The sequence below is a fragment of the Porites lutea genome, chromosome 1, assembly GCF_958299795.1.
Source record: "Porites lutea chromosome 1, jaPorLute2.1, whole genome shotgun sequence".
Lineage (NCBI taxonomy): Eukaryota > Metazoa > Cnidaria > Anthozoa > Scleractinia > Poritidae > Porites > Porites lutea.
The window spans coordinates 10,872,995-10,894,361 of record NC_133201.1 but is presented as its reverse complement, the minus strand read 5'-3'; the positions used below and the strand labels follow the sequence as shown (position 1 = coordinate 10,894,361).

General features: G+C 37.1%; 1 protein-coding gene across 1 annotated transcript; it reads right to left on the bottom strand.

Moving 5' to 3' along the window:
- Nucleotides 1–862: 862 nt before the first annotated feature.
- On the bottom strand, nt 863–20,912 carry LOC140945019 (uncharacterized). Its single transcript, XM_073394116.1, is given in 9 exon segments — nt 863–1,453; nt 2,544–2,786; nt 2,876–3,019; nt 3,518–3,548; nt 6,693–6,698; nt 12,631–12,923; nt 16,622–16,765; nt 17,247–17,280; nt 20,822–20,912. Coding segments are annotated over 9 exon segments (927 nt in total). The 5' UTR covers nt 20,825–20,912; the 3' UTR covers nt 863–1,424.
- Nucleotides 20,913–21,367: the final 455 nt, after the last annotated feature.

The following is a 21,367-nucleotide window of genomic DNA, read 5'->3' as shown; positions in this document are numbered from 1 at the left end:
AGAGCGGCGGAAATGGAAATGGGTCTTGGTCAACACCTAAAAGGCGCTTTACCTAACGTGCGTACGGAGCCACACTAGCCGGAAAATGAAAAAAAACCCAACCATAAGTGAGTTTAGTACCTTCCTTAAAAGTAGCAAATCTAGGGAACAGTTTCTTTTACGGTTAACTGTTTTTTACCCTATTTATGGCTAACGGTTAAAATTTTTCAATTTTTACGGCTATCGAGTAAATTTTTGGCCGTTTTATGCCTATCGGTTAACCCCATTGAGACCCTCACAAAATAGCTACCGAAGAATTACTACAGAGGTTGCAGTAATTCAAATAGATATATGATATTATTTTACCCGTTCCATTCAGTAAGTCAAATTCTTCTCTACTAACTAATTAAAGAGTGGGGGCTCTTCGACTTTTCGTACAACCTCGCTATTTTCTAAATTTCTTTTAGGCAGCAGTAGGAAGCTAAACAAAAACTGATAAATATCTTGAACGACTAATAATAACAATTATCTTTCAACATGAGGGTAATTTAAGAGACACGGCTCCCAAAAACAGACATACAAACAAACAAACCAACAAAAACAGAACAATTCAATACAGGGCCCAGATTGACTTTGTAGCGTAAAGGTTTTAAACGGATTTATTAAGGCCTTTAGTGCCAAGAATGAAATGTACGCCCCAGTGACACACTTTCAGTTCTCATCAGTCTATGTTCTAGTATAGCAAAAGACCATTTACAACCTAGAAATTGCAACGGACACTTCAAGCCGAGTTATACTAAAGAGTCTGCGGCCTCTTTAAATTAAACCAGCGAAAGAACACTACAATAGAGGGGGTGGTTTTGGAACATGACACAGACTCAACTCAGTATTGGACTTTTATTGCATAGCATTTTGCGAAACCTTCACCTTAAAGATATCTACAGTTTGTCAATATCAGTGTGTATCTTCAACTTTTTTTCTACTTCCGTCACTTTTCTTTTACTTCCTAGTATAGTTTTCAGTTAACAGTGCAGATTTGATAGGTACTTCGATCCCAAAAGTTTAAACGTTGCAACTAAACGTTGCAGTGGAGTTCGCTGTTTCTCCTGTTACCTGAATGGAATATCTAACCCGCATCAGTGTACTCAGGTGGATTAGTAAACTGGATTTAGTATACTTTGCAAAAACATGTCAGTATCGTTTAACTGATCAATGACATCTGCGAAGTTATACATAAGAAAAATTCACTATGGGAGATTGTGTTTAGCTTACAAAATACAGCTGATACATGTCTGTAAAACCTAGCCTAAAACTTTCTTAAACGAATATTTTATTTTAAAGAATATGCCTAAACTAAGCAGAGGACGGCGGTAATGTGAAATGGCTTATGGTTATTTTATTGGAAAGCAGTCTTGCGGATATTAGCAGAATTGAATGCTCTTGAATCACTTAGTAGTCATCATCTTCACAAACTCTACAAATAAAAGATAGAAAAATGTCCTCAGCGTTGCAAAACAATATTAAGAACTAATTAATGCTAAAGCTTGAACTTTATACTAATGGATCTGCATAAATATGCTGTGTAGACCTTGTATTTAAAGTTTACATTGCATTGGGCAAGACAATAAAAATATAATAGCTATAATTATTGCCAGGCGTTTTATTATTACTATAATTATTATTATTATTGTTATCATCATTATCATAATCATTATCGTTATCGTTATCGTTATCGTTATCGTCATCGTTATCATTATAGTTATCGTTATCGTCATCGTTATCATTATCGTTATCGTTATCGTTATCGTTATTGTTATCGTCATCGTTATCATTATCGTTATCGTTATCATTATGGTTATCATTATCGTTATCTTTATCGTTATTGTTATCGTCCTCGTTATCATTATCGTTATCGTTATCGTTATCATAATCGTTGTCATTCTCGTGATCGTTATCGTTATCGTTATTGTTATCGTCATCATTATCATAATAGTTATCGTTATCGTTATCGTCATCGTTATCGTTATCATTATGGTTATCATTATCGTTATCGTTATCGTTATCATCATCGTTATCATTATCGTTCTTTTGTTTTATTTTATTGGATGGTATATAGCAAAGCCTCGACAGAAAGGAAAAATAACTATTGCTTGAATTGAAACTGTTTTCAGCCAAGCCTGTTAGACTCTCCACACTGTTTGTAATCACCATTTTTGTAACAACAAATTTTATTTTTTTGCGCATTTAGAAACTCATGGGTTACTCAAACTACAACAAGTAAAATCATCATGGAAAGAGTGGAAATGAAATAGAAAGGTGAATTGAAAAGGGCATCCTTTGCCTCTCCTTGCTGCTCCTGTTCAGCGTTCGATGCCTTGGCCTAACCTCAAACCCCCAAATGTTTTTGAGTAAAATTATCATGTCGCCGAGCTTAATTTCAAATGGCAATCGTTCCATGCTCTAAATAATTACAATTTTCAAAAAGGGGGGACAACTGTTGTGATTTTCTTATTCACGGGAGTGTACGTTTTAATACATATAAAACATGGGAATCTAGGTCTCACCCTCATAATTAACTTGTCCATCACCATCGATGTCAGCCTCTCTGATCATCTCATCAACTTCCTCGTCTGTAAGTTTTTCCCCAAGGTTGGTCATGACATGTCGCAACTCAGCAGCGCTGATGAAGCCATTGCCATCCTTATCAAAAACTCGGAAAGCTTCTCTGATTTCTTCCTCGCTGTCAGTGTCTTTCATTTTTCGCGCCATCATGGTTAGAAACTCGGGAAAATCTATTGTCCCATTACCTGTTTATGAGCGACAAAATCAAAGTTCTCATTAATAGTAAGATCAGAAGCAGGTTTATTTTGTAAAAAAAGTTGCGTTGTTAACTCACCATCAGCATCAACCTCATTGATCATATCCTGAAGTTCTGCTTCTGTTGGATTCTGTCCAAGAGATCTCATCACTGTACCTAACTCTTTTGTGGTGATGGTACCATCTCCATCCTTGTCAAATAGAGAGAACGCTTCCTTGAATTCTGAAAACGTATAGAACAAATTGCTGGGTTTTTAGTTTCTGTCTTCTTTTTTAGAGGTGCCAGCGACCTTGAGAGTTTAGGTGGACGCCTATCAAAATTCCTTGCCTCAAACTCATCTCTCAGCTTACTTACTAAATATATAATTAATTAAGTAAACTAACATTTGATTTCTATGTGCATAAAGAAAGCAAGCTTTATTAATAAATAAGGATGGATATCAGCAAGGTTTAACTGAGCTAGTTTATCAGAAGATAAAGGAGAACGAGATACAAAGGGGAGGGGAAAGCCTGTAGCTAGGAAGGAGCACGCAGAGGACTCGTGGACAATGCCCCTCAAATAAGATGCTATTTAAGAATATTTGATTTTTGATAATTAGAGATCACAGAAACTAGAACCAGGCTAAAGCAATAAATTTTGAATTAACAAACAGGCCAAGAAATCAATAAAGTTAAGCTCCGTAATTCAGAGGCAAAAAAAGAAACGGGAGGGTTTCCATACCTGCAATTTGCTCTTCGGTAAGTTGATCAGCCTGAAATCAAGCAAAAAAAAAATGTTTCACAACTGCCAAGCAAACACTGGACCAACGAGCAGAAAGTGACTGGTGAGAGGACCGAAGCTAATTTTTTTACAGGCAGCTATACTGCTGAATTTCCAAAGATTTGTTTTAGATGGAACCTAATTGAGGGTTGCCACTCTCCGGCAAGAAACTAAAGAAATTGCTTTACTTTTCACTGACCTGTTAACAATTTTCACTGACCTTTCCATCACGTGACTTATAACAGAAAACAATCCACGTTTTCATTTGCTTTGGCACTTTTGCAGAACATCAATATTTCTGTGTTCAGTTTAGAACTCTTTACACTTCTAACGGGATTTTTGAGCACAGAGAAAATAAAATTCCCTACTTCTTTAATGGCTTTGTAATACAACTGACTCGACCCTGTCCTTGGAAAAATTTTGTTTAACCCTGATTTTTCCTGATCGAGTTAACACTGTAATAAGCACTTCTGATTGGTTTAACCAACCAGTGAGAACCACTATACCCAGATCTGGCTAGTGATCCCTCATCAGAATAGAAACTCTACGGTCGTTCCGTTTTTTACGTCATTTCGCGGGAAGCCTGTGGCAGCGTTTTAAAATGTCAGCTGTTTTTTCACGCTAAGGCTATCTTCGGACGTCAATAATGGAAATTTGAGTCCTACCTGTGCTTATGAACGACATGCTCGTAGCTTAACTAAATTCAAAGAATAAGTTAGTGCGAAAGTAGAACATTGTGCAAACAGCATGGAACAAAGGTCGACTTGAACTTGGCAACCCCTTGTTCCAGGATTGCACTTGTCTACGAAGGATCGTCGGTAACTGGACGTCTCGTCGGTCATCCCGTATTTCGGATTTATGCGCTGCATGACGACTGAATAGTGATCTTTTGTAGTTGCTTAAAAACATATGAAACCACAAAAATGGTAACGTTTGGTAAAAGTGGCCGCTGGTTGTCGAAAAGCACCAGGCTCAGTGTTTGTAACACAATACTGCAAAATATAGTGTTTATATGGATTGAACTTCTAAACCGAAATTTGTTAGACGTACGTTATAGAACTTTATAAAGTTAACCCTGCAGCTGGATGTTTTCTCAAGCTTGCCGCTGTGTGAGTTTCATGACGTCCGAGCTTAAATGTCAAAATATGAAAAGCCGCAGGTTCGACTCTTTCAAGTTTAGAGTGTGATCGAATCAACCGACCGTACCCTTAAGCAAAAGTCTCAAGAAAACATTATCCGGAAAAGTATTTTGTTGAATATTTAATTATCATGGCCCAAGTCTTATATTAACTCAAAGAAGTCTTTCCATTTTAAAACCTTGACACAAGACGTAGACAAGGGCAGGTCACCGCTTGGACCGATTTGGCTTCCAGGTGAATGTCTTCATACAAGACTGGTTTAAGCCTTATAGTTGAAGATGAGGTTTTAAAGAAAATTTTATACTTCTAGGAATTTTAATTAGTATTTATGAACTAGCTTCTACACTTGGACAGATAAAAACTAAAGCAAATTTGATACCACTCAGATTGCACCTGCTCAAAGAAACCACGTCTTCGCTTCGATTGGCTGCTTGATGCTCAAAACTTAATTCAGTGTCTTTTATGTATTGTTATGCCCTAATATGAAGGCCCCAGTGTGAAGTTCAAGGCCTTCAGATTATCTCTTATTATGATCTTTTTTCCTTTTTGCAAACTTTGCCGTGTGTGGGTGGGAAAAGGATGACACATTAGATGCAAATAATAACCCTGTCGCTCGTAAAATATTTTCAACTAGGTGTTGTTATAAAAAAAAATAGTGAGAGAAAAGGAATCTCAAGTAAAAAGAAAAATCGCGAGTAACAGTAACAATTTTTGTAGATCGCCACTGCTGGCTCGTGTTTTGACTTTAAATCATGTGCTCAAGGCTGTAAGATTTTAGAAACTCGAAAATCTATTTATATCTTAGCTGTATGTTGAAAATACGAAGCTTGTATCAGGAAATATTATTCCGCATAGCGGGCACTAAGCGGGTGAGAGGATTTTCCTTTGTAGACGCTGTAATCAATATGCAATACTAAATAATACATAACTTCAACATGAATTACCCGGACTTATATTTCGCTGACACTTATTAAAGATTCCCTGTATCGTGCTGAATATGCTCGGGTGACTATCTTTAGATCCACCATTATTAATGAAATCAACTTCCCTAGTCTTTTAAGACTCAAAACTCTCCTTAGGCAAAAATTAATATCATTTCAACAACTACAGAAGCTAATGAGCGCCGTTCTTCTTGATAACTGACTTTCTGTTCTGTACAGAAAGGTGGGCGTTATGCGACGCGGTCATTAGCTTTCAAAATTTTGCCTTCAAAACACTAGCGAAAAAATTGAACTTCACCTGCTTTTTCAACCCCAAAATTCACAAATAAACCAGTGCGGTGCTTCTTAAGAATGCAAAATTTATGTACCCTGGTAAAAGATACTTACCATTTTTTTCAGCAGCTTTTTCCTGAGTTTGACAGATGATTGTTTCAACCAAATTGCAAAGGAGAAATGATTTTTCGAAATTGAAAGACATCAACTTCTGGGAGCCAATTAGCAAAGACGGCCTTGTGATTGGTGCCTTAAAAACAATAGCAAGCCATATTGGGGTTCGCTTGACATAAAATGCGTGTTTTTTCACTCGTCCGTCCTGGCGAAAAATTCTTCTCAGTTAATGTCCGGCGATAAAATACTTGTTAAAATAAGTATCATAAAATCAGTAATTGCAGTCTCCTTTACTGTCAAGAAAACGGAAGATCAGAAAGATCACATGTTCCACTCCTACTCGGGTGACTAGTAAAATAATGTTGAATCACTAGCGTGACCAATTTTAATCTAGATGTCACGCAATTTGTAAATGTTACTGGCTTGCTCCCAGTCCACGGTATAAAAACAGCGCCCCGCAGCACAATAAAAACCTGTTTATTGCGTGAATTGTTAATCCACTCACGCGAAAAAGCAAGAAAAAGACCAAGTTGAAAGCAAAAATACGTAATGCTGGTTTGCAAAACATAAGCTTTTCAATAAATTAAGTTTAGAATCAAGGAAATAAAAGTAGAATTATATATGAACACAGCCTCGTAAGCAATGAGAACTGTAAGAATTTCCATATACGAGGTTCTCGGGGAAGGCCGGTTTGTACGCGACCCGAAATGATCCCCGACCCCAAATGATCCCCAAAATCGACCTAAACACGACCCGAAACGATCCCCGACCTCAAATGATCCCCAATTTTTTTCACACGCGACCTGAAATGATCCCCGAGCAGTTATAGGAGTGGAATAGGAAAACATTTCTATCTCGGGGATAAGATAAAAGCGTTTTAATTCGGTTTTAATAGGTACCGACAGGAAGCGAAGACTGTTACTTGTTACAACAAGGCCCGGTGTAAACATTGCATTTCACATGTGCCAAATTTAATTCAGGTATTGAGTGCGTAGGAAGTTTGGCGTTTTACTAAAATTAAATTCGACAACGAGACTTCTGTTGCATCTTCGAGTGAGCCAGTCAAATCTCGACAGAAGTTCAACCGTTGTCTATTGTGCCGAATCGAATTTTTAAATCAGACTCGCCACATGTGAAATTTGACGTTTAAACCGGACCTAACGAGATGCTATTTGCACGATTAAACCTTCAATTTAAACTCTAAAGTTCCTTGCAAAATTCGTTAAAAAGGAGTCGCGTGTGAAAAAATTGGGGCATCATTTGGGGTCGGGGATCATTTCAGGTCGTGTTTAGGTCGATTTGGGGGATGATTTGGGGTCGGGGATCATTTCGAGTCGCGTACAGATTTTATCCAATTTGTAGAGCTTTGTATGGAGACGCCATGTTGATGTCCCGATGAGGGACGCCAAATGGTGGCCAAAAACATTTGATATAATACAACTCTTGAAATCATCACTCAAAGAACTACAGACATAAAAGTCGTACTTATTTATTGACAAAGACTGTTCAGATAGCAAAATCTCCAAATTTTAGTCTTGTTTTTAGCCTTCATGACAGTTTCCCTATTTTTTTTTCATGAAGTCTGCGTCGAGCAAAAGCTTAGGCATCTTAACGTACTCTAACACAAAATGAATAACCCTTTCGGTTGCAAATTTGTAAACATATTAGTGCTGAGCTTCTTAATACTGCTTAATTGACTATTTTCCAATTGCCAATAATACACGCTGATTGCCCCCCAAATTTTGCATAACTTATTGTCTTAAAATGCTCTTGGGAAAATGCAATACTCCCAGGAGCATTTAAAAACAATGGTTTATGCAGAATTTGGGGGGCAAACAGAGTGTATTATGGGCAATTGGAAAATAGAGAATAGTCCAGTTTCGAGTTCACTATGGCCGCTGAATAAAAGAAGTGAAGACGCATTTTTTTACAGCGTTAGCCTCCATCTGAAGTAACATATTCATAAATTCCAACGAGAAAAAGACCTGTTTATTACTCTGTCTATTGTGTATATTCAAATTTCAAACACTAACTTGCCAGAATTTCTGAATATTTTACTTTATGTCGAGGCTGACCCTGTATAAATGTGTCGTTAATGTTTGTATTCAGCGGTAATTTTTAATTCGAAACTGGACTATTCCTCAAGTAAAAAGTAAAAATGATTATTTGCTCATGCGCAATGTCATTTAAGTGTGTTGGCTGCAATTAATATTCGATTTTAAGCTTGTTTTTAATTTGAGCAGACGCGTTCAGTTACCATATTTGGAGAGCCTGGTATAAATGGTTCATATACCATGATGGCTAATACAATTAGAGCTTTAGAACTGCATTATACAATGATTCAGGTTTTAATAATTGTAATTCTGCTGAACGGATATGGAGTGTCTTTTACTTTCTGTGCTACTGGAGCCATTGCGATTCCGTACTGTAAGAAAACTTGAAATCGAAAACTCGCCAAAACAGTTTCTAGTAGAGAAATGATGTCGTTCTAAGGCACAACTAATTATAATTATGATCACAAGGCCTGAATTTCCCCACCTACATCCCAACAACAACCAACCTCGTCCCCAGGGCTTTTCCCTTAAAAAAGGGAAAAGCCCTGGGGACGAGGTTGAACAACAACCTTATCCTCTGAAAACTGTTTCCAGCATTTAATAATACTCTGCAACTTGGAAAAGTAAAATGCTGGTCGATGTATGTAGATTAAGAATTCAGCCACATGGTGACTGCACGAAATTCAAGGGAATCGATCATTCAATTTTATGATTTGAAAATAAAAGAAAGCTAAGAAGTGCTGCATGTCACTTACACCGGTATCTTGGATTCAGCAACAACGCCAACGATCGCCAAAAAGGCATTAAGTCCACGAAACATATTTTGATCGTCTGGGCAAAAGGGGACTTTCTGTATTTTTTGCAGTTCATCTTCTGTAGTAATATCCGTCAAACAAGGTTAACCCTCCAGTCCCATACAATCTTCTTTTTTTTGTTCACTGCCCTTAACAGCATAATCGATCTTCAAAATAAATAATTGCTCAAGTTAAAGCAGAACTGAACAAAGTAACTGCCTTTGAGCAAAATGGAATACAATGTGGGTTATCAAAGCTAAATGCTTTTCCGTATAACGCGCACTTAATTACCCTGGAGACGATTAGTTGTGTCAACACTTCCACAGTTAACAATGATTCCAACAAGTGATAAAATATCTGGACTATAAAAATAACACAATAACTTTAGTGTATTTTCTGTTGATCCGCAATCGATGTCCTTCTTATGCCACGCCCTTTGTAAATGCGGAGCAAAAGTGTATCAAAACAAATCATCGATTTTCTTTTTATAGATCTTTCATTTATAGAAGGAGCGTGTTATGGTTTCCATGTTACCCAGCCTCGTTCAATGACCTTTCGACGAAGCAATCGAGATCAGAGTGGTCAACAGGTTTTAAAGATGGCCCACAAAATTAAAGAAAGGTATGCGCGATCGTGATGCTGCCAAAGGAAAAGCTATGGCATCGAATAATCCACGCGACTGGGCAAAGTACAAAAAGTTGCGAAATACAATAAACAATAACATCAAGACTTCTAAAGCATCTTATTATTCTCATGCTTTTAGTTAATCTAAAGGTAATTCTCGAAAAACATGGCAAACCATTAACGACCTTACTTCCCGTCGCACCAACAGTACAACGGTGAAAGAATTGAAGTTGAATGGTTCCATTATTTCTAATTCTAGCGAGCTTTCTAATGCTTTTAATGACCATTTTTCAACAACTTGGCCCCACCTTGCCAATCAAGGTCCACCAAATGATAATAATGATGATTTAAGTTATTTCAATAATATAAATGTAAATCACCCCAAGTTCAGTTTTTCTTCTACAAGCAGTAGTATTGTTTTCTCACATCTAAAAACATTATGTACATCCAAAGCAACAGGTCTTGATAACATCTCTGCTATAATAATGCGTGAATGTGCAGATCTGATTTCAGTTTCTCTGTGTGATCTCTTCAATAAATCTTTACTCTCTGGTATATTTCCTGACGATTGGAAACGTGCTAGCGTTACTCCGTTGTTTAAGCAAGGTGATGCATCTGATCTAAATAATTATCGACCTATTTCAGTCATTTCCGTCAGTATAACTAAAGTTTTCGAAAGGATTGTTTATTACCAATTGTATATTTTTTTGAGCAATGAAGATATCATTTCTACACATCAATCGAGCTTTCGCTCTTTACACTGAACTGTAACTGCTCTCCTTGAAACTACCGATAACTGGGCCTTTAATATTGATCGTGGTAATGTTAATGCTGTGGTTTTTCTTGATCTAAAGGAGGCATTTGACACTGTTGATCGTGATATCATTTTATCTAAAATGAACCTTTAGGGATCGGTTTATATCGTATTTGACAAATTGTACACAATGATGTCTCGTTAATGGTTCCCTTTCTAGAATCTGCTCACTTAAATGCGCGGTACCTCAGGGAACAATTCTTGGTCCCTTTTTATTTCTTATTTACATCACGATTTGCCAAATTGCCTAACTTCATGCCACCCTAGGATGTATGCTGATGACACACACATCACTTATGCAGATGTTGATGTAAATTCAATACAGTTAAATTTGAATCACGATTAAGGTAATCTAAACAAATTAGACTAAATGGCCTATTTCCAACAAACTTACTTTTGAACACTGCTAAAACTGAATTTATGCTAATTGGATCAAGACAAAAACTGAGTAATTTGTCGGGCCCACCCGAGCTCCCGATTGATAATGTTCCGATAGAAAACGTTACCTCTGTAAAATCGCTTGGAATATTTGTTGATGAAAATCTACGGTGGCAAACGCACATCGATAAATTATCTAAAAAGATCGCGTCCGGGATAGAAGCAATTAAAAGAATTAGAGATTTTGTTCCAACGCGTACTCTCCATTGTATATACAACGCTCTCATTCAATCTCAATTCGATTCTTATAATATTTTCTGGAGTAACTGCGGAAAAAACTTTCTTTGACAGGCTACAGAAGCTTCAGAACCGTGTAGAACAGATGTAAATTTTATACCGCCGATTACAATGTATTTCTAAAGATCTAAAAATACTCTGAATAGCCAAAAGGTGCTTTCAATGCATTTAGGAGGAAAACGCCGTTGGGCGCCCCTGAATTATCATGATTATCATTAACCATTCTAATTTTTTTTATAATTATCATTATTATTTTTGACACTATTGGATTAAAAGTAACATTAGTCTAGTTATAAACTCATTCAAATTGTTATCAGGAAGAAAATTTAAAAAGATACCTGCCTTAAAATGGCCGAATTATGATGTCTGTTACCGTCACAATGCTTGATCTCACAATATATTTTTTTAATACACTCTGTCGATCATGGTCGTAAAAAATCAGCTTTATTTTTGTTCACCCATTCTAATATACACGTTTCAGCATTTTGTTCGATATACCCCTAGAATTGTACATTAGTTAGATACAATAATATAACAAAAAATTCAACAGAATATCAAACAACTATCCCGGTATATGAAATTCTTAAAACTACATGGATGCTTGGTCACTTTTGGCAAACCAGTATAGGACAGTTAAATTAAGAACCGTTCATGAAGCAACTTCGAATAATAACAAAACGACAGGAAAAAAGGCTATTCACTTGCTCATCAACTTTACAAACTCTGCAATAAAAGAGAGAAATAAAAGAACATTAAGAGGAAAGCAAATCATCACTCGGGAGCTTATATAAAGCACAACTCGAAGCTAATTTTTGGCTGTCGTCTTTTTTACTTCTTTTAATTTTCGACTTTCTTATGACCCCAAACTTGAAGTTGAATGTGAATGACAACTTGTTTAAATACTTTAACTTAGCAGCTGCTCAAATACGACATTAAAGTAAAATCTCAGTAGGATCCATAGTTTTGTGATCTGAATTTTAGTGACGTCACGTAAAAATTAACAATTATAGCGAGTATGTCTCCCTTCTATTGCTGTAGTATTTTCTTTCAATGTAGCTGTGGCCCTAAGGAAGGCTCATGTTGTTAACCGTAGTATTGGCCCCACGGATTAATCAGCCCTTTGCCTTTGCATTCAGTTTTGTTTTAGGACGGAAGCCACCACGAAATTGAGTAATTTTAATTTTCATTGGACAAAAACCTTGTACCATACTAATTTAAAGAACATTGCATTCTTTTTTACATTTTTTAAGGGCTAAAGACGTAATAAATCATCTGTAGTAACACCAAGGAGAATTTCTCATGGAAGTCCGAGAAAATGAAACTCAAATTTCACAAGAATTGTGATTACACAGGTAAAATTCTGAGAATTTCGTGTAAGATGTAATTTTGTGAAATTAAATATTTATTTTCTCGGGCTCCCATTAGAACTATTTTTGGTGTTACTACAGATGATTTATTATATCTTTAGCCCTTGAAAAATGTAAGAAAGAATGTAATGTGCTTTAAATTATTCTAGAACAAGATTTTTGTCCACTGAAAATCAAAATTACTCATAATGTCCTAGTGGATTCTGTCTTAATTCCATTTTCAAATACTTTCTAAGTATCGCATGAAACGTATAAACAAAAAATAATCTATGGTCAGACAAAGTTTAATTATTCTGCGTGAATCGCGTTCTTTTAAAAACACTTACCTTCATAACTGATTTTTCCATCTTCATCTAAATCCGTTTCTTTCATCATCTCTTTCACATCCTCGTCGGTCAGATTTCGTCCCAACTTGCTCGACACTTCCTTTAACTCAGAAGCACTGATAAAGCCACTGTTGTCCTTGTCAAATACCTTGAAAACATCCGTAAGTTCCTCTTCATTAAATTCTTCCTCCTTCTTTCTTTCTTTCATCATTTTAAGGAATTCCGACCATTCAATTGTTCCACTGCCTGGTAAAAACAATTAGAAACTGCTAAATTACAATATAGTTTAACCTCGATTTAACGAAGCAATCGATATAACGAACGATATTCTCTGCCTCAGTTATGGTAGAATATACAGAAAAGAACATCGATAGAACGAAACTTCGTTTTAAGCAAACTATCTGCTGGCCAGTCCCTTGGCCTTTCGTTAAATCGAGGTTCCACTGTAACAGTTATAACAGTAAGTGAATCAGGAGAGAATAATGAGATAGTCTAGCCTCTGGGATATGTGAATTAATTTCAATCTGAAATTGGTTTCCGTACTGGGAGAGGTCGCCCGAAGACTTTTATTCAATGTTGTCAATAGAGAGGAGAGGTATGACGTCACGTTACCATGGTAGAGAAATGTTTGGATCACAGCAAAAGGGAGCTTAGTCAACAACGACGGCAAAGGCGACGACAACGGCAAAAAAGGCAATAAATTTATATGAGTAAATAACAACTGTGCACGTGCATGACGCTTTTTTGCACATTTTATAGCCATCGTTGCACGACTGCGACAAGAAACTTCTAATTTCACGCTCCCCGCTTTGCGAAGTAGATGAACACAACACAGAAAGTTTCTTCTTCTTTTTCTTTCGGATTCAATCCAGAAAATTTCGCCAACATTAATTTGACAAATTAAATGAAACTGAATAAGATCGATGAAGTTTGAAACAGTTCGAATTTACTTTTTATAAGTGAAGTTTCGGTTTGTTGTCATCCAAAAATGTTTCTACCATGGCAACGTGACGTAACGACTTCTCCTCTCTATAGACAGAATAATGGGGCATTACTTCCCTATGCTCTCTTGGTGTGTCACCATTACAAAATTCTGCATTGCGTGCTTTCAGGTTTTCAGGATTAAGATATGCGGACGTCCAAGGAATTAGACTTCCGTTATATTGAATAATGAAGAAAAGCACGTGAATGGAAGAAGGCATCAGACAATTATCAAAAGAAGGTTCTGGACGAGGGATTGAGATCTAAGTTATCTTATCTCAGTCATCTCAAGGAAGAACTTCGAAACACTCACAAGAACACCAGGGAGGAATGCTCGTTCATTCGCTGCATTGCAATCATACGGATACTGAACACAGTGCGACAGAACCAATATGATGAAATGATGAAAAGCCATGTTAGCAAGACTTCTCGCTTATTATCAAAGAAGTTTGACGTGAACGACCATATTAGCATCATATCTTCGTATCTTTGAAAGGCCTGTTCATTCTGCGGGATAATGAAATTTTATCTGCCTCAAAAAGTCGCTCCAACTGAAATCAAAGCTAACTTTTAGAAAGCCTGTCGGAAAATTGAGCCACTTTTGAAAGATGCTAACGATAACGAGTTAGCAAGTTCAACATCACTTTCCATGTCTTTGAATTACATTCAGCGCTCAAGCCCTTCTCCGGTCCATCTAAAGCTCTCGTGAAAGTGCTCGATCGCTTAAAGAAACTTGAGAACATTGTTGTTACCAAACCTGACAGAGGTTCTGGAATTGTAGTCATGGCCAAATCTGAATATGTCCGTCTTCTAAGCGCAGCTTCTATCGATGAATAGGAAATGCTACAAAATTTGCACGCATTGATGACAAACGCCCAAAACGGGGCGGGGCCGCCCATAGAAAAGTGAAGTGGATGAACGTCGTCTCGCTTTGGGGTGTAAATTGCAGATTTCGGTCTTAGTTAGGGTGTTTGCGATGTAAAGTTACTATTTGCCCATCCAGGTATCGCTTAGTACTGTGCATAAAGAAATTTTCAAAAAATGCCCTGACACTGACAACACAGAAATCTCCCCTAGGGGTTAGTTTAAACTTGAGCCACGCCCACATTAGATCCCCTTCAGGGGATTTAATTTGAATTTTTCTACGAGCATCCTCGTCGCTTTTAGATGGGAGTCCCCCGTATGCCCAAACCTTCGTGGACGACCCCGAACCACTTTCACCTACTTCTTCGGAAATAGAAAGATGTACATTCAATCCTACATTAAATACTGCCTGAAGACATTGTCACTTCCCTTTCTTCTTGTCCCATCTTTATGGGCTTCCCAAGACACACAAAGTCAAAAAAATTGAGTATGAGACCAATTTTATCCCCCACCGGAACTTACAACTTTAACCTGGCTAATTGGCTTGAAGAAACTAATCGAAACCACCTTCTGTAAACTAGTACGCTATTACTGTTGCGTTTGAATTTGCTGATGAGATTTGTTCCATTCCTTCGTATGAAGAAGATATACTGGTCTCTTATGACGTGAAGGCCCTTTTAGCAATATACCTCTAAGTGAGACTATTAACATCCTGGTCGACAAAGCCTTTACCAATGATCTTAATCTTGAGAAACAGGAACTTACACAACTGTTTGATGTTGTAGCCACCAATCAACTTTTTTAGGTTCGATGGTCATTTGTATGAATAGATTGACGGTGTATAGCGATGGGCTCTCCTCTTGGCCTCCTAATGGCCAATGTGTTTTATGTGCCACCTCCAAGAAAACTCTTGCTAGAATGCCTGCCACCCGATGCCGACGCTGACTTTCTCATTACATCGAATGCTCTACGCCGTCCCGAGCCTGAATTACAATGGCCGAAACTTCCTACTGATAACAAGATCCCGTTCATTTGAAATGAGCTATAAGAATAGTCTAAGAATAGAAAAGATTTTGAAACCCGTGATTACAGAAGGCGGACCAACAGACTGTTCTGCTCTTGCATTTTTAAAGCCATGTAAACAAACGTTACAAAACCGGTTTATTTAAGACCATTTTACATCGCGCCTATGCTCTATCATCTACGACAAAAGCCTTTAGTCAAGAATGTGCCAAGGTACGCTCTTTCTTCTGCCGACTTGATATCCAATCTAAAGCTCTCTATTGACGTCCGAAAACGTCGAAACGTCATATAATTTTTAACTGTTTTAAAAATTTCTTAAAATATTTTGAAGAAATTAAAAGTTTTGAAGAAATTTTTTAAAGCTAAATGCTTTATGAACTCTGGGAAATTTTCATACAGTCAACTCTCCCACAGCGACCGCTTCTTGTAAGCGACCATCCTTCGTGCGTAAGCGACCACTTTGTATAGATAACCGTCTTGTTTCTCAGTTAAACACTGTTTTAAAAACTCTCTCGTAAGTGACCACTACTTAAAAGACCGCGACCGCTTTTATAACCAGAAATTCAACATTATTCTATTCTTTTCTTTTTCTCGTATTAAAGTGACCCTGGCATGATCATGTATGATTGTAGGAAAACCATTGCAGCTCAAATTTCACAAAAGTTTAGTTTTAAAAAGCGCTGCGGATCCCTGAAAGCAGTTAACTTTAAAGAGGGTTGCTGTGATACGATCTGTAGGGAAAAAATGGGGATTGTAACATTGCTGCAATACTGTTATGTACAAAATTTCAACATTTCCAAGCGCTGTTCGATGTGAACCAGTGTGGCCAGTTGTTTGTTTGCCTTAGTTTTAGCTTGTTAGGTAATAACTTTATGTAATCACGTTCATCAGTTCAATTTGAGCATATTCTCTTGATTTTCCCTTGGATGACCACCTCCCGTAAGCGACCACTTTTTCGTGCGTCAGGGGTGGTCGCATACGAGAGAGTCAACGCCCTAAGATTTCCTTTCTGTTCCATTGTTCTCTTGACAATCTCTTGCGTGACTATATGCTCTTAAAAATAAGTGGATCATTACCATCTGTGTCAACTTCACTGATCATTTCTTTAAGTTCAGCTTCTGTCGGGTTTTCCCCTAGAGATTCCATCACTGTTCCCAACTCTTTCGTGGTAATCTTTCCATCCCCATTCTTGTCGAAAAGAGAGAATGCTTGTTTGATTTCTGTTAAGGATGTGAAGGAATAAGTGTAAATGGGGATAAGCTCATCATATAAGATCCACCTTACCCTGAAACGTAGGAAGCATCCCATTGGGAAATCCTGCTTTAGATCTTGAAATCCAAATTTTGGATATGTATAACAACGCAAAATCCAAAACCGGATTACGTCGAAGCGCCACTAAGACTGTGGGCACGCATAATTAGCAAAAAAAAAAAAAAAGACTTCTGATCACGCGAACTATATATTTTTCAAATTCGGATTTCAAATAAAACTCAAAGAAGATTTGGATTTCTTCTTTGAAATCTACCTCGTGGACGAATTTCTCGAAGTAATCCGTACTGGATTTTCTGCTTTAATTATTGCAAAATCCGAAATCCGGATTCCAAATTCTAAATTCACATTTCTCAATCGAACGCATACAGGATAACTACAAGGCAAGTCCTTGCATGTTGCTCGTTTTCAGATCGGAATTTAATTTCATACCTGCTATCTGATCTTCGGAGAATTGCGATTCAGCCTGGAATAAAAAAGGATGAAGTCTGTATCAAGTACATGTACTTTGACTCTATTCAATTATTTTAAGCAGAGGGAATCATGCAAGTCTGAGTTTTTAAAAGGCAAACAATTCGAAACAATACTGCAATTGGCTGCAACAGAATTTGTACGGTTGCGTGTAAACGGGTTGCACAGGTAAAATCTTTGTCCGTACCCGTGTAAACGATTTACAAATAACGTTGTACCAGCTGGTTAACTTGAGCAGTCTGTGCCACATTTAGCTCTTTATGCTCCATGTTCCTTTAGATTGAGTCGGTTATTGCTGTTGGTGGAGTCTCGCTTTGGGTGAGCTCTGTTTGCTGGGATACTTAATAACGACAATTCCAGTTTGGGAAAAATTTGGCCACAAGAGTGACCGTTTATTTCATTTAAGCATATCAAGCTAGGAAAATACAGATACACTAGAACATTTATACCAGCAAAGGTGAGGGTACACCTGCCATTAGGGAGATGATTCTCAGGCGATTAAGGCATGGGTCACCTCATAATTTGCATAATTTGGCGAAGTGGCCTTTGAAACGGATTGTTTTGATCAGTCGTCATGAAACTTGGCAAACAGTTTCAGCGCGACGATCTTAACAATAGCTGACATATTCATTGTTGAAATATTAGTCACCTGACCTGCAAATGATCGTTAACGTTCAAAGTGATCAAATAAAAACAGGTGAAAGGAAATGAAAGAGCAGCAAATATTCTTAGGCAACAGTGTTTTTACCTAGGCCTGGATATCATGAAATAGCCAGGCATGTATGCCTAAGTTGAGCAAGGATTATGAAATAAAGAAAAACAGGTCACGTGTCTTATAAAAGACTTTAATAACTCTTAATAAAAATGCTTTAATCCACCTTGCAAGGCTAATTGACAATCCAGACAGTTTCGCTGACAATTTTAGGCTGAAGTTTAACAACCTTGCCTCGTTTGAGAAAACAGTTTTTGTGACGTCATAGACTAGTGAATGTCGCGTGATGCTTAGGATGAATTTTCCAAAACTATTTTAGTGAGATGTCTTATCATATCTTTGTGGATACCTTTTTTCGTGGATCCTTCTGTGTCATTAAAATGGATCTTTGCATTCTCTGTGGGGGGTCTTTTAGCCTTTCAACCTATATGCCTTAACCTGCATGAGGAAAGCGGAGCCAAAGGGGACGGAAGGGAGGGGCAAATGTTTTCCAGCTTTGTTTTTGCAGAGAGCAGAGAGGCCTTGTTCTTCACTTTCATGTTATAGAAACACATATATAATGTCCCGGATGGCAGGAACGACCCTCCCCGGTAGCTAGAGAAATGGCACATTAATCAGTCACATTTAGCATAAAACCATTTATTTCTTTCAGAGATAAGTTTCCTTTAAAAGCAATATCTAAGGAAATATCAGCCAAACTTCAAGATTGCTGAGTAGAAAAAGCCTTAATGAGCCTACAGTTCCTTTGATAAATTTTGAGTTTTTTAACCGAAAATTTCTCCCAAAAAAATGGACATTTGATATTTGTTATATCTAGCTCGACGTTTTCAGAAATTACAAATACTATTATGCTGTTTCTTACTAGAAACAACTCTTCACTAAATAGTTGTTTTAGTAAGAAATCGCCTAGTTAGCATAATAGCATAATAGAATAATTGTTATATATTCAGAGATGTCATCATGCCTGTGGCATTAAGTAGATGCGAGTTAAATGTTGTTTAAACAGGATCTAACCCTTATTTCAAGCAATCAATCATGTCGCCCTCTCACCACCTAGCCCCCTATGAAGATGCCTCTAGTAGCTTAATAAAATGTCACAAAACGGAAAGTGTAAACAAGGATTCGCCTATACTATGAATAAAATATGCTTTTATTTTTTTCCATTTTACAACAGATCTGCCCCCTAAACACCCGCAAGAACTGGTCCTTGTTAAAGCAAATTAGTTGGCATGGACGGGGGTTTGAATAAATTTTTTAAAATGTTCTTAAAAGTCTTTTGTGATGTTTGTTTCAGCTTAAATAAGTGTCAGGACGCGAAATATTTTGTTAGTAAAGATCGAAAGAAAAAATTGAACACAAACGTTGCCATTAATATACATCATTTAAATCCTCGTTGCACCTATAAGTTAGAACGGTATGTAATAACAATGGTGTGCTACCTAAACTGACAATGTTGCCTGGCACATTGCATCCATTTAAAAGGAATCCCTGACGAGAATTTTATTTCAGCTGAAATTCATTATTCTTATAAAAAGAAACAGATGGACTGTCATTAATGTTAACGCTAAACAGAAGGTAATTAAGTAATATAAAGGCTATATATATATATTTTTTTTAAGACCTACGGCGACAAAAACTTCATCGTAATTAAAAGAATTAAAAGTACACGTACATTCTCTAAATAACAGCTATGTAGTCAGAACTCAGTAAGCACGTCTGGCACTTGAAAGACGCTAAGATTAGATTTAGCTTAACTTGGAAGATCTTAAAGCAAGCCGCACAATTAATCCCGCTTCAAATCGCTGTAATTTGTACCTGTGGGAAAAATATTTCATCATTTGCAGAGCCGATCTGGCGTGCTTGAACAAGCGAAATGAACTTGTCACTTCGATTCCTGCAAGCACGCGCGTAAATTCCTTCTTAGCAGTTTTACATCTTCCGTTGGCACGCAATAGTTTTTTTTGTTCAAATGCCGCGCGCGCGTTTGTAATAACGAACTTTTTGTTGGCAATTTTATCTGAGGTGTGCCATACATACCGTGCGGTACGAAACTAAGTAGTAATAAAAATGCCAAGTCAAATCTCAGGCGTGCATATGCATCAACTGGTAAAAAAAAAAGTAATGTAAATGATGGAAAAAACATACAAGGCATCGCCATTTAGACCTGTATTTAATAGTTGTCATTCTTGTGCTTTGAACTTAATTTTAACGTTAAAGCCGGCCACCTTTACCTCAAGTCGAAGATTCCGTTTCCCCGCTCTCAAACTAACCACCAGAATGCAAATAAGATAATTATTCCTCACCGAAGGATACCGAAGGATACCAGCTGACTAGCGTTTTGTAGGCATTAAGGACGAAACTTGTAATCTTTTAACGAACACCTCCCCATAGAATACTTTTTTTTTCTCATTACAAATTCTTAACCTTTATGATAGAGGCTTAAAATTTTGACCTCATGTCTTGCCTAGAAACAGAGGATTAGACATTGAATTTTTCTACGTTTTTGTGTAGTGAGTCGCGGCATAACTACCTTTACAAAATACCCCTTATATTCAGTGTGAGCTAGAGCCTAGCTCATAATATCCTTTATCCGAGAATGGATACATCCAAAATGAGGCAATACCTCCCATTCAATTCAAGGCAAAAAATGAGTCCAATTTACCTGCTCATCGTTATGATAGTCTTTACTCAGTCTGTGTTGTTCCTTTTTTTTTTTTTTTTTTTCAAAGTGAGACCTACACAGTACACTATGAAAATATCGCTGATCAAGTTATTGTACCGTAAATCTTTAACCTAGATTGAAAGCTATGGACTACAAACTTACCATATTACAAAGACGTTTCCACTGCACAAAATGTTCCGTATCAACGAGCTATTGCAAGATGTCAATGTTATCGACAAGGGTATTTATTGCTGTAAAAATACAACCATAGCCTGCTTCTGATTGGTTCGTTAGAATCGATAAACAGTTTTTTTCGGATTTATTTGCATGTATCAGGGTCGTAAGGGCCAAAGCCCAGTTGTGTGTCGCCAAGTCTACAGTTTTGATGATTAAGAATTAATGTTAACTGAAGTTATCCACCAGCACAGTTGGCAGTCATAGGCGAATTCTTGTTTTCATTTTTTTTGCGTCATTAGTATACGCTTGTCATTATCTAAAGAAGCTAACAAAACAAAATTTCTGAATATTGAAAGAGCATATCAATTTCAGTTATCTCTGAAAATTTGAGCCCGATATACTGCATAGTTTCGAAGAAATTCTCTTTAAAAAGAATGTTTGAGCTCATTAACATTTTCCCTCCTAGCAATTTCGCAGCTTTTTATTGGTGTTATTTTCTTTGTTATTGATTGTAAATAGCCGAAAGCTGCA